We start from the raw sequence: 17,944 nt of genomic DNA, 5'->3' as shown, positions 1-17,944 counted from the left end.
CAGTTCCCTGAGGGGGTTAAAACGTTTTTAACGTCGCAAACTTGATTCACATTAGTTGTATGAATTCATGTTAAAATGTCGCTGAGAAAAGTATCAGCGTGAACGATAAAACAGGAGAGTGGCCCTCTCTATATATATATCCTACAACAACAACTTATATTTATAAAGCGCCTTAACCTAATGAAACGTCACAAGGCGTTCCCCAGAATCATTATATTAGAAAGTGTAAAACTGAGCCACATATTCGGTCAGATGACTAAAAGCTCGTTCAAAGGGGGAGGTTATAACAGCTGTCTTAAAGGAGGAAAGTATTTCATGTTCCAGCTAACAGCAATTGTTTTTCTCATTGGTGAAGAAGTCGCTTGTGTTCAACCTAAACAGACCAATTAGTCGGAGAAAGTTGTCTCTGAAGGAGGTCGGGAAAGAAAAATAAATGTCAAAAGTTGCCTCCCTAATCCAAATGTCAAGCCTTATTGGTCGTTTCCCTGATGTCCAGTGACTGGGAATCGGCGCTTCCATTGGACCAACAGCGAGTTTTGGAAATTGAAAGTTGCGCATGTGCAGCTTGTGGGGCTATTTCACCTCACTGTCGATTTCATGTTCCAGATCATAGCAACCGTTGTTTTCATTGGCTGAAGAAGTCGTTTATCTTGAACCGAAACAGGCAGTTTTGAGGTGAAAGAAATCTGAACTGGAAAACAATAGGCAAAAGCAGCGTAGATAAGCCAAATCGAAAAATATCAGCCCAACTTCCCTGGTGGTCTAGTGGTCAGGATTCGGCGCTTTCACCGCCGCGGCCCGGGTTCGATTCCCGGTCAGGGAATGTTGAGTTATTTCGTTTTTTGGAACGAGTGTTGATTATTCATTGTTTGTAAACGTTTAAAAGCCCCACCAGAATCAGAGGAGTGAGGGTTTAAGGGCACCTCAAGAGCTGGAAAACATCACACTTGGTTCAAGTGGAGTGAGGGAATGAAGGAAGAGGAGGAGAAGGGCTGGTTGCAAAGCACTGACTATAGAAATGTTGGTGTGACGCAAAATATGGGTGGGAGAAGAACGAATTTTGCTGCCTACCGTTTGCACTGGCACAAATATCAATCCTGATAGATCAAACAATCACTACTGCTCTTTGAAAGCAGCACGCCCGGCCGAATGGCCTCTTTCTGTGCTGTGACTTTCTATAATTTTATGTTTCCCAACAGCACGGGTCATTCTGCCATTTTATAACTGACTCTAGCGAGATGTACTTTCTTACCTTGTTTTCGGCTCTTTTGAAACTAAAACACGGAGCAAATTCAGCGCGTTTTCTTGTAATTTCCAGCACGAGATTTATCACGAGACTAATTGAGCGACACATTAATGGTGCCAATCCTTCACTGGAGCTCACCGCATCCAAAGAACACTGTTACCATCGGCCTGTCATGTACCTTCCTGCAGTACATCTGTTGAACAATATCAACTGATCACAGCTCTGCTTTCTTCACATTGAAAGCCAGTGTGAAAATCATTTAAACAGCTGAACAACTGGGAGGAGAGTGACTGTGGATAATCGGCACTGTGCACATTCCTGTAATTAGTATCTGGGAGAACCAGGAAGGTGAGATCCAGGTGTCTCTTTACCCACGAGTTTTACCAATTCCTACGAATCGACTGTGTCTGCATCAAGCAGCGAATTGACCTGGGAGCTGGACGGGCAGAGGGAGCTGGGGGCGAGACAGAAGCAGAAAGAGATGCGACATGAAAGTACTTTGAATTTGACGTGTGTCAGTTGCTTTCAGTGATGAATGTCTGCCTTGTAAGTTTCACAGGAGCCGCAGTGATTAGTTGTTGTTTTATTTAAGCAGCAAGATTTCAAAGTAAAAAGATAAAAGCAAATTACTGCGAATGATGGAAATCTGAAACAAAAGCAAAATATGCTGGAAAAATCAGCAGCTGAAGCGATGAACAGGGCCAATGTTTCCAGTCCGTACGGCTCTTATTCAGATCGTTAAAGTATTACAGCACCAGCATGGAAATCGAACCCACAACCCCGACATTAAAAGTCACACGCTCAACCGACTGAGCTAGCCAGGAAGGAAAAGAATTGTTTCGTATCTCAACATACATGGCTAAACCTGCTGCTTTCTACCTGATACCTCAGCTTGGTCGGAATTTAAAAGTGTGGAACACAATCGGCCTACAAATGCCCCAAAGTTGCAATGCATTCCCCTCAATCATCAATAACATCATTCACATCTTCCACTTCTTAGCTGCACCTCCTTCCAAGAACTGTGATCGATTTTCCTCAGCACTTTCTCCTGCCTTTAATATTTGGCTGCTTTGTGTCCTCATTTTGAAATCAGATTCGCATCAACATCCAACACAAATTGAAATCCAAACCTGATGGACAAACAATGGAAAACAAGTCACTTGGTAACACAAATCCTATCGAGCTCATTTTCAGATTCACAACAGTCAGCTTTTCAATAAAATGAAGGAATTTTACAGTGAAAAGTTTAGAAAGTTTGTGTGACTTTTATTTGTGACTCACTCACTCGGGTATTCTGTAAATGCTGCTCGGAGGTTTAGTGACCGGGATATAATCTACCTGCGTTTTCCTGAGTCTGTGCTCGGTGTATTGGGAGGTTTGGCCCGGATTGGAGGTTCTCGCGTTCCAGGGATGGGTAGTAACCCGCTGACTGACGGTGCAGTCGCCGCTTTCTGCTAGTAGCGGGCGATGGGAGAGTGCGGGGCCGGAATATTGCTGCTTTGCTGCTTTTCCCTGTCTCACTCACTGTGGAGCTGAGGAAGAGAGAATAATTGATGGGTTTCGTTTGATTCCAACAATTTCATGGATTTCTAATGGGTTAGATGAAGGTACATAATGGGTCCAAATCTTTTCTCATTGTATTTGACAGAAAAAGTGATTTTAAAAAGAAGCTGTTTTTGTGGGAGCTCACTGGACAACAAAAGACCTGCCACCGTTTGGGGATATCTTGCAGCCCAAGTACCCAATGACAATCCAGAACTGTGTGGCAATGATTGGTGATGAGGGGGAAAAACAATAAAAACCTTCACCCCCTCGGGTGGTTTTGAATAACCAACCTTTCAGTTAACAGGCAAACACGCTGACCAATTGCGCCACAGACACTTACACAAACCTAACTGACAAGGTATCCCAACCGGGGTGTCAGTGAGTCTAATCTTCAGATTGCCACTACCCAGATTGTTGTTGCGCTCTATCAGTTTTACTCTTCTAAAATAAAGGGTGGGACATTCATTGTGGATACATGGAAACAGTCTGATCCCACCCACTGTAGACACATCCATGTCACCGGGAACCAGCTCCCCTACAACCGGTGCCATCTCCCTTCGAGCCTTTCATTGTCTTGACTGTTACCAAGTATTCTGATTGTCCCGAAGCCGATATTAGTTTTGAATTCCTGATGTGCAGTAACGAGAATCCTTTCAATGTCTCAAATCAGTTAATTTCACTGTTAACATTAGAGTCACTGTTCCAGCGTCTTAAAGAAGGGAAAGGTGCCTTGACTGTCTCTGGTCAGTCGGGCAGTTCACCCTTCATTCGCATTGGATTCCATTCCTCAAAGGGGATTTTCATTTCCTTCTTGAGTTCCCTTACTACAACTGGCAGCATCTTTGGATTGAGAGGCATGATTAACATTTTAGATGCAGTGCAGTTCTGATGAAAGGTTACAGACCTGAAATGAAAACCGTGTCTCTCTCTCCACAGTCACTACCAGATCTGCTGAGAATTCCAGCATTTTCAGTTTTTATTTCAGATAACCAGCATCTGCAGTATTTTGCTTTACTTTACCTGATCAGTGAAACAGAAAAATCCTCAGGGTACTTGACAGGGCGCATTTGGAGAGGATGTTACCTCTTGTGAGAGAATCTAGAACTCGGAATCGCTGTTTAAAAACAAGGGGTCACCCATTTGAAATGGAGATGAGGCGATTTTTTTTCTCTCAGAGGGTCGTGAAACTTTGGAACTCTGTTCCTGAAAAGGCTGTGGAAGCAAAGTCATTGAATATTATTAAGGCAGAGGTCGATATATCCTTGGGAAGCAAGGGGATGATAGGTTATCAATGATAGGTGGGATACAGATTTCAGGTGACTATCAGGTTAGCCATGATCTTATTAAATGGCGGAGTAGGCTTGAGGGGCCGAATGGCCTACTCCTGTTCCTTTTTCTTATGTGGTGCTAAGAATGTGGAACCCATTACCAGTCGATTTCGAAACCCATGTCTGAGCTGAAAATGTGTAGGTAAACTCACACTGTAAACAGATTGTTCACCAGTTAAAATTGGAAAGGGATTCACTCTCATCCCATTTACTGACACAGCAACCCAGTCTTGGTGGTGGGAGACCATTCAGATACTTCACTTGTGCAAAGGGCTTTATTCAGTTTGCCCACACGTTAACACTCCAACTTTAAAAGTTCAAAAGATTTGATCCACAATCAGAGCAGAGATGCTGGCAAGACATGGTGTAAATGTTCCATGTAAGGGGGGAAATGTTACTAGCTCACCCCATCTGCTGAGACTACACTGAGTTCAGATCTAACTGTCGGGGTTTGTTCTGCATCCAGGCGAGAATTGCGGTGGACCCTGGAGCAATTTGGCCGCTGTATCATTGATTCAACAATTTTATGTCTTGCCCCTATTGCACCCATCGTATTCTGATTACAGGACAGAGGTTTCTGTTCTGCAACGTGATCTTTCAATGGCAGAGCGACCACCCAGCATTCGCTGCGGGGCAGAATGTGCCCTATCTTCACAACAGCAGCACCATACGCATGTGATAGAGGTGGGGCATGCGCATTGCGGTCGGACCATGAGCATGCGCAGTGCTGGTCTGTGACTGAAGCTGCTCAGAGCGGGTTAGAGAATGTCGAGTGGAGCAAACTAACAGAGTTAGTGGGTGTGTGAGGAGGAATGGAGCCAGCGGAGTGGGCAGGGAGGCTTCATAAAGAGACAGTGCAGGCCGCAGACCCCAAAGAACAAGGTACCGGTCTTGTGTTTGCAGAGAACGGGCCGAAAAATTCTGGATTTCTCCCTTCGCCAGGCCCGGGGTAACGGCCGCCATCTTTATAGAGGGCAATGTGCAGCATGGCGCATGCGCGGTCATCCTGGTGCAGGTAGCAGGAGGAGAGAATGTTGCGCATTTCTATCCTGGACTGACAGGGATGGATTTTGGAAACTCCTTTTACAGGGGGTCAGAATGGGAGGATTTAGACACAGCAAACTCAAACCAATAGAAACGTACGTTCTTTCTGAATTTCAATCCTGGATTGACCGTGATGGATTTTTTGAATTGCATTTACAGGATGTTAGAAGAGGAGGAACTCAAGGGATACTTGAGGGAGATGAGAAACTGAAACCAAACATTACGACAAAATCTGAAAGTCTCTTGATTCACCAGGACCTGAATAGCACCAGCTTTTGAATGTAAACATTGAGGTCATTTTCAGTTACTGGGTAAAAAAATCTCTTCCTCACATTGTGGATCTTACCTAAAATCTTAAATCTCTGTCCCTTAATCCTTTCATAATCAGCTAATGGAAACAGCTTTAATTTAACTACCTTTCATAATCCAGTACACCTCTATCAAATCTCCCCTCAAGCTCCTTAACTCCGAGGAGAACAACCTCAGTTTCTTGAATTTAATCTTACAATTAAAATCCCTCATCCCTCGACCCATTCTGATAAATCTCCTCTGCCCCCTCTGAAGGACCCTTACATCCTTCGTAATATGTGGTGATCACTGGTTTGCACAGACCCAGATGTTCTGTGTCTGTGACATCATCACACATCGACAATTACACTGTGACATCATCACACATCGACAATTACACGGTGACATCATCCCACTCCCTGGGTATTTCCTCAACTGGGAGATTTTTCTCTGACTCCAGTGCTTCTGCTATCTTTTCAGCTGCAGGCTCCAGCAGGAGAGTTTAACTTTGAAAATGGTGATATTCTTTCAGAGGTGAGTATTTTTCACCATCCATCTACAACTTAGAGCTTTTAGTGCTGTGCTCTGTTTTCGGTGAGAGGTTCCAAGTCTCAGGGACTGGTGCGGCTCCTTTACTGAGGATCTGAATCCATGTCCATCCATTGCTCTGTTTCACCTCTGCCCTCCCTGATCACCTCTCTACCATAGTCCACCTTCCTCTGTCTCTAATAATGGATCTATTTGAGTTATGTTAGTATTTTATTGTTACTTCTGCTGACTGTGTCTCAATGAGATTTCCACTGCTGCCCATCCCCTGACCATGTGCTGCTGGTTCCCAGCTTTATCTTCCCACAGTATCTTTCATAGTCAGGAATTGTTTTTCCTGCGCTATAGTCCATTTCTATTCCACTTCTGAGCTTATATTGATCATCAAATTCTGCAGCATTTTTACTCCCAGTAAATCATTCTGCAAATCCTGAAATGTTTACTCTGTTTCCCTCTCCACAGATACCAGCAAATATTGCCAGTCCCCAGTTGCCTGTGGAGAAGATGATGTTTGACCTTCTTGAACCGCTGCAGTCCGTGTGGTGAAGGTGCTCCCACAATGCTGTTAGGTAAGGAGTTACAGGTTATTCACCCAGTGATGATGAAGGACCAGTGATTTCTGTCCAAAATCAACAACAAAAATTTGTATTTATATCGCACTTTTAATGTAAGACAATGTTCCAAGGCATTTCACAGAATTGTTACAAAGCAAGGTTTGACACTGAGCCACATGAGGAGATATTAGGGCAGGTGACCAAGCGTTTGGTCAAAGAAGTGGGTTTTACGGAGTATCTTAAAGGAGGAAAATGAGGTAGAGAATGGGAGGGGTTTAGGGAGTGAATTCCAGAGCTTGGAGCCTTGGAAAGTGACAGAATGTGCACGAATGTGGAACAATAGAAATCAGGAACACTCAGTATGCCAAATTAGAGGAGCAAAGATATCTTCAAGTGTTGTGATGCTGGAGGAGATTTCAGCAACAGGGAGCAGCCATACAGGAATTTAAAAATAAGGGGTGGAGTCGGGCGATGTTACTGAGGTGGAAATAGGCGGTCTTGGTGATGATGTGGATATGTGGTTGGAAGCTCATCTTGGGGTGAAATATTTCACCATGATTGTGAACAGTCTGGTTCAGTCTCAGACAGTTGTCAGGGAGAGGGATGGAGTCGCTGTCTAGGGAGTAGATTTTGCAGTGAGGACTGAAGACAATGGCTTCAATCTTCCAAATATTTAAATGGAGGAAATTTCTGTTCATCCAGTACTGGATGTCAGACAAGTCAGGACGGTGTGTGACTTGGAGGGGAACTTGGAGGTGATGGTGTTCACAAACACCTGCTACCCTGGTCCTTCTCGGGCGTAGAGGTTGAAGGTTTGGGAGATTCTGTCAAAGTTCTGGTTTATTTGTAGGCCTATGAAAAGCCCTGTCCTCACCCCCTGCCTCTCCCACTCCTCTCTCTGACTTTCTCTCTCTCTCCTTTTCTTCTTCTGTCACATAGAATTCTCCAGCCCAGCAAGTTGTGGATGCTCCATCATTGAATATATTTCAGGCTGAGATGGGGAGATTTTTGGTCTCTCTGGGAGTCGAGGGATATGGGGAGTGGGCGGGAAAGTGTAGTTGAAGCCCAAGAGAAGCCACAATCGTATTGAATGATGGAGCAGACTTGAAGGGCCATGTGGTCTCCTGCTGCCCCTAACACTTGTTTTATTATTGACCCCAGAGTCTTGTGTAGGCCCAGACCGGGTGGCAGGTTCCCTTCCCTGAAGGACATTAGTGAACCAGTTGGGTTTCTATGACAATCCAGCAGTTTTCATGGTCACTTTTTCCGATGCCGGCTCCACAAATTCCCAGATTCATTCAGCTCAATTTCACAACCTGCCTTTGTGTTTTTGTGGGTTCTCTCTCACTCCCTTTTTTCTGTTTTAAATCAATTCCACAGGGTGTTAGAAGGGGAGGATTTGCAGTCAGGAAACTGAAACCAAACATCACATCAGGATCTGACGGAGTCGCCCAATTTATCATAACCTGAATATCATCGGATTTTGAACATGGAAGGAAAAAGCACCGTTCACAGTGGGGAGAAACCGTACACGTGTTCTGTGTGTGGACGAGGCTTCAGTCAATCATCTACTCTGTCAAAACATAAATGCAGTGAGAATTGGGAGAAACCATGGAAATGCGGGGACTGTGGGAAGGGATTCAATTACCCGTCTGAACTGGAAACTCATCGGCACAGTCACACCGGAGAGAGACCATTCACCTGCTCCATGTGTGGGAAAGGATTCACTTATTCATCCCATCTGCTGACACACCAGCAAGTTCACACTGGGGAGAAACCATTTACCTGCTCCATGTGTGGGAAGGGATTCACTCAGCTATTCAACTTGCTGAAACATGAGTGACTTCACACTGTGGAGAGACCGTTCACCTGCTCCACGTGTGGGAAAGGATTCACTCAGACATCTGACCTGCTGGCACACCAGCAAGTTCACACTGGGGAGAGACCATTCGTCTGCTCAGTGTGTGGGAAGGGATTCACTCAGTCAACTAACCTGCTGAAACACCAGCGAATTTACACTGGGGAGAGACCATTCAAATGCTCAGACTGCGGGAAGTGCTATAAAAGCATTCAGGTGTTCTCAATGCGGGACTGGGTTCAGGTGGTCATCTCAACTCACAGTACACCAGCGAGTTCACAGCGGAGAGAGACCATTCACCTGCCCCGTGTGTGGGAAGGGATTCACTCAGTTACCCAACCTGTTGACACACCAGCGAGTTCACACTGGGGAGAGACCGTTCACCTGCCCCGAGTGTGGGAAGGGATTTACTCAGTTATCCCACCTGCTGAGACACAAGTGACAACAGTGAATGGATTTTGCTGTTGATCACGTCCTGGACTGAACCATGTTGATTGGGGTCTTTTTCTACTAATGTTAATAAACTCCAACCCAGTTATAGCTGTTAATATTCTGAATAAAGTCAAATAAATCAGCTCCGTGTTAAACATACAAATTAGTTCCTTTTGAAGGGCTCTCCCTCTCCCCCTGTCTCCTCCATCCTCACCTCCAACAACAAGTGTGTGGAGCTCATGGAGCTTCTTTGTCACTAAGATTGAAACAATCCGATCAGCTGCCTCTGCTGCTTCCCTCCGTTCCACTAACCCACCGGGACAAACTGTCTCTAAAGTTCCCCCTTGTCTGAGCCCTGAACCCACATCTTTCTTTAGTTTCGCTCCCATTTCCTCTCATGCCACCTCGGTGCTCATCTTGTCCATGAGACCCACCTCCTGCTCCATTGACCCTATTCCCACTAAACTGCTGGTCACCCAACTTCCCCATGTCCACTGAGATTGTTAATGGTTCTCTCTCTTCAGTTACTGTCCCTCTCTCCTTCAAATCTGACATCATCAAGCCCTCGTCAATAAACAAACCTTTGGCTTTGTCCTTGCAAACTGCTGTCCCATCTCCAACCTTCCTTGCCTCTCCAAACTCCTCAAACATGTTCACACCTCCCAAATCCGTGCCCATCTTTCCCAGAACTCCCTGTCTGAATCCCTCCAATCAGGTTTCTGCCACTGTACTGAAACAGCTCTGATCAAAGCCAATAGTGACATCCTATGTGACTGAGACAAAGGCAAACTATCCCTTCTCATCCTTCTCGATGTGTCTCCAGCCTTTGACAAGGTTGACCACACCATTCTGCTCCAACACCTCTCCACTGTCATCTAGCTGGGTGGGGCTGCTCCCTCCTGGTTCCATTCTTCTCTTTCTAACCATCGTCAGTGAATCACTTGTAATGTCTTCCCTTCCCACTCCCACAGTTGTCTCTGGTGTCCCCAAAGGATCCAGCCTTGGCCTCCTCTTATTTCTCATCAACATTCTCCCCACAGCGACATCATCTGAAAACACAGTGTCAGTTATCACATGTACACTGACAGTGCCCAGCTCTACCTCACCACCACCTCTCTCCACTTCTCCACTTTTATTAAATTATCAGACTGTTTGTCTGATATTCAATGGTGGATGTGCAGAAATTTCCTCCAATTAAATATTGGGAAGACCGAAGCCATTGTTTTCAATCCCTAGATACCAACTCCATTCCTCTCCCTGGCAACTGTCTGAGACTAAACCAGACTTTTTGCAGAAGTGATGTCAGGTTTGACCCTGACATATGTTCTGACTCGGGTGTCTGTGTGTTCGTGAGTTTCCAGTCAAATTATGATGTGAATCTTCCCCACAGGCAGAACAGACAAACATTTCTCCTTCCATACTCAAAGGCTGGTCATGTATGCATTCAGTGATTCTATAAGATCTTATTGAGATTTTTGGTTTGAGTTTCCCCATCTGAAAATCCTCTCCCTCTAATCCCCTGTAAACACAGTTTACAAAAGTCAACACTGTCAGTACCGGTTAGAAACTCAGAACAGACAATTCTAGTTTCTATGGAATATTCGTTCTCCTTTCATTCCCCCAAATCTATAAATCCCTGTCCCACACACTCCTCCCCCTCTCTGCTCATTGTTCCAGATTCAGTGCCCAGTCACCTACTAATTCACTAATTCTTTTCCCCTCTCCAGATTCTCTCTCTTCCTGTCCTTAAAGTGGTGACTCAGCCTGTGGGTCAATCCCACTCGTTCACTCTAATTCTACCAAATAATTCAGCTCAAAACAACAAATCATCTTTAATGACTTCATTTGTCATTTGGATGTTTGGAAAGAATCACCTTTTTCCCAACTGTGGAGAACAGAAAATCCAGTGATTAACTCAGAGCCTCTTTCTCCCCAGGTCTGTTCCAACAAGCTGTGTCTATCTGAGTTACATTGATACAGACTCTCTCACTCAGTGAGTGATCAGATCTCACTGAACCATGACACAAGCTGTGTCTATCTGAGTTACATTAATACAGACTCACTCACTCATTAAGGGATCAGATCTCACTGAACTATGACACAAGCTGTGTCTATACGAGTTACATTGATACAGACTTTCTCACTCAGTGAGTGATCAGATCTCACTGAACTATGACACAAGCTGTGTCTATACGTGTTACATTGATACAGACTCACTCATTAAGGGATCAGATCTCAATGAACTATGACACAAGCTGTGTCTATACGAGTTACATTGATACAGACTCATTCAGTAAGTGATCAGGTCTCACTGAACTATGACACAAGCTGTGTCTATCTGAGTTACATTCATACAGACTCAATAAGTGATCAGGTCTGACTGAATTACATCAACAAGTGCAACAAATTATATTTATATCGAGCTTCTAATTGTCCCAAGAAGTTTCACAGGGGCATAAGGACGTATTAGGTCAGATGACCAACTGCTTGGTCAAGGAGGTCAGTTATAAGGAGTGTCTGAAAGGGGGAAAGTGAATGAGAAAGGTGGAGAGGTTTAGGGTGGAAATTCCACAGCTCAGGGTCCAGGCAGCTGAAGGCCCGGCCACCAATGGTGGGGTGATTAAAATCGGGGATGAAGGACATCCGGTAATGGTGCTCCATGTATGTGGGCCCCATAGCCCGGGCTCAAAGCCCAAAGCTGAACTTTGGGTCATAGTTTGACCGTCTCAGAGAAAAACAAATCCCCAAATAAACATCTTGTAGGATTTTTGTTTATTGATACCAGAAAAAGTTTGGACCAGTTGAGTCCTCCTGTGCACTCGATGGAGATTGAACTTAACAAGAGTTAAAATCAGCTGGATTTCAGTGTCAGAACAAGAACATGTTTTCGCAAAGATAAAAAATACATAAACATTGAAATACTGCACAGAACAAATCTGGGGAAATACACCGCAGGTCAATCACCATTAGAAAGTGATAAGTTAGTGGTCACTGTTTCAGGTGGGACTCCTTCAGAATGAACACTTCCCACCACCAGCACCAACCCCCCTCCCCCAATCCCCTCCCTGTGAACTGAACATTCCTTCACCCACTCATCCACCCATTGCCCATCCACCCAATGGCTCCCAGCCTGGATTGACATTCAGCATGAACCCAGTGAGAGGGTGAGCTGGCCCACGGGATGTCAGAATGGACAATAGCTGGAAGTGGTTCCAATCAATGCGTTTTAAGTTTCATTGTTAAAAACAGGAAACTTAATATTTTGTCAAACCCCCATGTGCACACCCTTGGTGATTTACAATTTCTCACCCAGTCCTTTCCTCTGGTTTCAACATGGTGCATCCTGTGTGGGTTCAGCAGAGGTAGAGACAGGCTGCTCGGGAGACGGGGGCAGAGTGTCGGGAGATGGGGGCAGAGTGTTGGGAGATGGGGGCAGAGTGTCGGGAGATGGGGCAGAGCGTCGGGAGATGGGGCAGAGTGTCGAGAGATGGGGCAGAGTGTCGAGAGATGGGACATATACTGTACATGTTTCTCATCTTCATAATTCACAACACTATTCCTGATGTTCATCAGCTGCCTCACTTTCTTTCCCATTAATTCCATTTGCTGATCTATCAGTAATGGAGTTGCTGTCATCTCGAACAAAACTGTTTTCACCACTAAGGCTCCGCTGGTATTGAATAGTCTTCATGACATCATCGCACTGGGACTGGATGACATCATCGCACTGGGACTGGATGACATCATAAGAGTCCATTGTTTCTTAATGACCCACATCAATAACAAGAGGAAATATTAATAAACCTGAGCACATTATCTAGGCTGACACTCCAGGGTGACACTGAGGGACTGCTGCACTCTCAGAGACAGCATCCTTCACATGGAACTTGTGGAGGCTCTGGTCACAATCTTCCAATCCTTCTTATATAGTAGTGGTGTCAAAGGACTGATAGATTGTAAATGTTAAACCCCTGCTCAAAAACACAGCAATTCCAGGACACTTCAGCCCAGTTACAGGGATTATGAACAGCAATAGAAACAAACCACAACTGTCAGAATGAACATGGTTCAGTCCTGGATGTGATTAACAGCAGCAATAACAGCAGAATCCAATCCCTGCTGTCACTTGTGAACTCGCTGGTGTCTGAGCAGGTGGGATGACTAAGTGAATCCCTTCCTACATTCAAAGAAGGTGAACAGCATCTCTCCAGTGTGAGCTCGCTAGTGCCTCAATAGGTTGGATAAATGAGTGAATCCCTTTCCACACTTGGAGCAGGTGAAAGCTCTCTCTCCAATGTGAATTCACTGGTGTACACTGAGGTGGAATGAAGGCTGAATCTCTTTACACAGGAAGTGCAGCGGAATGGCCTCTCCTTGTGTGAATTCGCTGGTGTTTCAGCAGGGTGGATGACTGAGTGAATCCCTTCCCACACTCGGAGCAGGTGAATGGTCTCTCCCCAGTGTGAACTCGCTGGTGTCTCAGCAGGTTGGATAACAGAGTGAATTTCTTCCCACACTCAGAGCAGCTGAATGGTCTCTCTCCAGTGTGAATTCGCTGGTGTCTCAGCAGGTTGGATGATTGAGTGAATTTTTTCCCACACTCGGAGCAGGTGAAAGGCCTCTCTCCAGTGTGAATTCGCTGGTGCACTTTGAGGTTCGATGAAGTCCTGAATCTCTTTCCACAGGAAGTACAACTGAATGGCCTCTCCTTAGTGTGAATTCGCTGGTGCTTCAGCAGGTCAGGGGACCCAGTGAATCCTTTCCCACATACCGTGCAGGTGAATGGTCTCTCTCCAGTGTGAACTAGCTGGTGAGTCAGCAGGCTTGATGACCGAGTGAATCCCTTCCCACACTCGGAGCAGGTGAATGGTCTCTCCCCTGTGTGAATTCGCTGGTGTGTCAGCAGGTTGGATAACTGAGTGAATCCCTTCCCACACTCAGAGCAGGTGAACGGCTGCTCACCAGTGTGACTGCGTTGATGGGTTTCCAGTTTGGATGGACAATTGAATCCTTTCTCACAGTCCTTACATTTCCACTGTTTCTCCATGGTCCAGGTGTCCCTGTGTCTCTCTAGGTTTGATGATCAGTTGAAGCCTCGTCCACACAGAGAACACGTGTACAGTTTCTCCCCACTGTGAATGGTGTGATGTTATTTCAGGCTTTATAACCGGTTAAAGCTCTTTCCACAGTCAGTTCACTGGAACACTCTCACTTGGGTGTGTGTGTGTCTCGGTGCTTTTCCAGTCACACTGAAGTTTGAAATCTTTCCCTACAGAAAGAACAGACAAACGTTTCTCCGTCCACATTCAAAGATGATAATATTTAGGTCCTGATGAATCGAGTGACTCTGTAAGATCTTGATGTGATGTTTGGATTGAGTTTCCTGCCTGAAAATACTCCGCTTCTAATTCTCTGTAAAAGGAGTTTACAATAGCCATCACTGTAAGAACAGGATAGAAATTCAGAACAGACAATTCTAGTTTCTATGGAACATTTTTTCCTCTCTTGTTCTCCCAAAGCTGCAAATCCCCGTCCCACACACTCTCCCTCCTCCCTGTGCTGAAATCCAAACAGAGTTTTGGACAATTATTTCTATATATTTTTAACAAATTTCTACAACTGGAGTTGACAATATGTCTGATCATTCAGTTCAGTCGTTGCTCATGAGAAAACATTAATCTGAAACCCCCTGACCAACCATACAGAATAGCAAATGTTAACCTTGTGTCCAAAACTTACTTTGTGGAGATTTAATGAACGATTATGAAGGTGGTTTGTCTCAATGTCCCAGGGTTTCCTTCCTTCCTTCTCTCCCTCTCTGAGTTAAACCTGGGATTAGTCTCATGGCCCATTCTGGTTCCTGCTTCTCTTCTTGATGACTAATTAACTCCAATTAAACACTGAGAAGACCGAAGACACTGTTTTCAGTCCCTGCTTCAATCTCCATTTCCCAGATACCAACTCCATCCCCCTCCCTGTGAACAGTCTGAGATTAAATCAGTCTGTTCACAACCTCGGTGTTACACTTGATCTCGGGATGAGCTGCTGACCTCATGTCTGTGCCATCACTAAGATTGCCTGTTTCCACCTCCGTAAAATCACCTGACCTCTCCTGTCTCAGGAGTCTCATCTGCTGCTGAAACCCTTATCACTGCCATTTTTATCTCCAGACTGGACCATTCCAACACAATCCTGGCTGGTCTCCCACATTCTACGCTCTGTAACCTTGAAGACATCCATATTTTTGCTGTCTGTGTCTTCACTCACAGCTAGGCCCGTTCCCTGACCTTCCTTGGCTCCCGTTCAAGGAGCAACTCGATTTTAAAACTCTCATCCTTGTTTTCAAATCCCCCAGTGGCCTCCTCTCTGTGGCTCCTGCAGACCCACAACCCTCTATGATATCTGCACTGCTCTAATTCTAGCATTCCCTGTTTTAATTGCTCCACCATTAGTGTCCATGCCTTTAGTTCCCTCGACACCAAGCTCTGAGATTCTCTCCCTGTGTCTACCACACTTTCCCCCTTTAAGACAATTGAGTATTAATAAAAAAAGACATTCTGTCAAAACATTTTATCTTGTCCTCATCAGGATGGAGGGAAGAATACCAAATTTCAAAAATTATCAGTCAGGCTTGTAATGTGGCTCACTTACACTTGTTAGAAGCTACGTATGTTCATCCACAGGGACCTGTCCTCTGCAGGCAGAAGGAACAAGTCCAGGCACGGGGTGTTTTGTGGAATTAAACAAAAGCAGAGGGGATTTCAGCTCCTGGCTGTATTGTCCATGGCAACAACCAATCAGAGCCGACGGGCCAACCAATCAGCACCCTTTTCTAGTGCAGTATAAATTGTGGTTCCCTTTGAAATTTGGGATTCTTGCGTCTGTCCTGGTGAGTGCAACAGGAAAAGCTTTGACAGCTTTTTCGTTAATAATCAAATTCCGTACAAACAAGTGACTATTTAAGTATTTTGGTCACCTCCTTCTGTGTCTGAATGTTATACTTTATTTTATGATTTCCCTGTGAAGCTCACTGGGATGATGTATGATGTTAATAGAAGTTGTTGTTGTTTCTGACTGTTACCCTGATCTCCTGTTTTACAACAACCCATTGATTTCACACCAAACTCGATCTCTGATTTATTGTCCCGCCTGCAGGTCATTCATCCGGGTCTGCAGCCTCTGTAAAGATGGCGTTCACGCATGCTCCCTGTTGGACATTGCCCCCTATAAAGATGGTGACAGCACATGCGCTCTGCTGCTTATTGCCCCCTATAAAGATGGTGACCGCACACGCGCTCTGCTGCTCCTTGCCCCATATAAAGATGGTGACCGCACATGCGCTCTTCTGCTTCTTGCCCCTTATAAAGATGGTGACCGCACATGCGCTCTGCTGCTCCTTGCCCCCGAAAAAGCTGGCGGCTGTTGTCGGGAGAAATGGCCGAATCTGTGGTTGGAAGGATGGTTCCTTATTGAGGGTTTAGGGCAGAGACCGTGAATTCATAAAGCCTCCCAACTCACCCGCCAGTCCTATCTATGCTCACGGGTCTTTTTTTTTCCAGCTCTCAGTCCGCACTCTATCCTTGTAATCCCGCCTTTTAAATCCGCTCGCTCCAGCTCTCCTCACGCCTCATTTCACGCTATGCGCATGCTCCAGCTCTCCTCACGCCTCATTTCACGCTATGCGCATGCTCCAGCTCTCCTCACGCCTCATTTCACGCTATGCGCATGCTCCAGCTCACAATGATTGACGGCAGTTCCGGACCAATAGGGACAGGGGGCGGGCCTGGAGGACCAGCGGGAGCGGCTGTTCCTCCGGCCAATCGGAGTGAATGAGGGGCGTGGCCGGGCTTGAATTGGAGCATGCGCAGCGCGGGTGGGGATCGGGATCAAGGCGGTCGGGTGAAAGTCCAGCGGCTGAGAAAGGGCCGAGTGCAGGAGAGGAATGGAGCCGGAGGGTGGACTGGGAGGATTCACTAACACCTGGTGTAGGACTCCAAACCCGGATTACAAACTCCCGGAGCCCAGTTTACACCGAGTGTTTGGAAACTCCTTTTCCAGGGGGTTAGAAGGGGAGGATTTACACACAGCAAACTCCAACCCAGAGAAATGTTTCTCTCTTAATTTCTATCCTGGACTGACAGGGATGGATTTTATAGTCTCCTTTGTACAGGATTTTCAATGGGACGGATTTGCAGATGAGAAACTCAAACCAAACATCACATCAAGATCTGACAGAGTCACTCGAGTCATCAGGTCCTGAATATCATCGGACTTTGATTGTGGAAGGAAAAAGGTTTGTCTGTTCTGTTTGTGGGAAAAGCACCAACATTTTCAAAATCCTGGTTAGACTGCACCTGAACCACTGTAATAAAAATAAAAAATGCTGGAAGTACTCAGCAGGCCTGGCAGCATCTGTGGAGAGAAACAGAGTTAATGTTTCGAGTCAACATGACCTTTCATCAGGACAGGAATACTGTGTTCAGTTCTGGGCATCACACTTTAGGAAGGATAGACTATATTGGCCTTAGAGGGAGAGCAGTGCAGATGTACCTGAATAACAACTGGACTCCAAGGGTTAAATTATGAGGAGTGGTCATACAAATGCATCAGTGTAATTACAGCACAGAAAGAGGCCATTCAGCCCATTGAATCCATGCCAGCTTTCAGTAGATCAGTCCAGTCTGTCTCATTGCCCCGCTGTGTCTTCAACCCCCTGCATATTTATTTCTCTTAAATGCTGGTCCAATTCAATTTTAAAGCATTGATCATGTCTGCTTCCAGCCTGCTCGTAGGCAGTGAGCTGCTCGTAGGCAGTGAGTTCTGGATCAGGTTCCAGCATCTTTTCAGGTAGAATGTTCCAGATCCTGACAACTCTTTGTTGGTGCAAAGACTGCTGAACTCGATGTTGAGTGTGGAAGGTTGTAAAGTGCCGAATTGAAAGATGAGCTGTTCCTCGAGCCCCCATTGAGCTTCATTGAAACAGTGCAGGAGGCCGAGGACAGAGAGGTCAGAGTGGGAGTGGGGCAGAGAATTAAAATGACAAGTGACCGGAAGCTCAGATTCAAGCTGACAGACTGAATGGAGGTTGTTCCACAAAGTGATC

General features: G+C 45.6%; 1 protein-coding gene and 1 non-coding gene across 2 annotated transcripts in view; one reads left to right on the top strand and one right to left on the bottom strand.

Annotated features, from left to right (window-relative positions):
* LOC144698250 (uncharacterized) overlaps positions 1-13,888 on the bottom strand; it is a 35,759-nt gene extending 21,871 nt beyond the window's left edge. The window contains exons 1-2 of the mRNA XM_078570231.1: positions 13,218-13,888; positions 13,070-13,135 (exon numbers count right to left, since the gene is read on the bottom strand). Of these exons, the coding sequence (XP_078426357.1) occupies positions 13,070-13,135; positions 13,218-13,888 (737 nt within the window). The remainder of the gene's footprint in view (positions 1-13,069; positions 13,136-13,217) is intronic.
* Positions 752-823, top strand: trnae-uuc (transfer RNA glutamic acid (anticodon UUC)). The gene has a single exon. It is a non-coding gene; the product is annotated as a tRNA-Glu (tRNA).
* Positions 13,889-17,944: the final 4,056 nt, after the last annotated feature.

This window comes from Cetorhinus maximus, chromosome 23 (genome assembly GCF_964194155.1).
Source record: "Cetorhinus maximus chromosome 23, sCetMax3.hap1.1, whole genome shotgun sequence".
Lineage (NCBI taxonomy): Eukaryota > Metazoa > Chordata > Chondrichthyes > Lamniformes > Cetorhinidae > Cetorhinus > Cetorhinus maximus.
The sequence above is the reverse complement of the archived record's forward strand: the minus strand, read 5'-3'. Positions and strand labels throughout refer to the sequence as shown.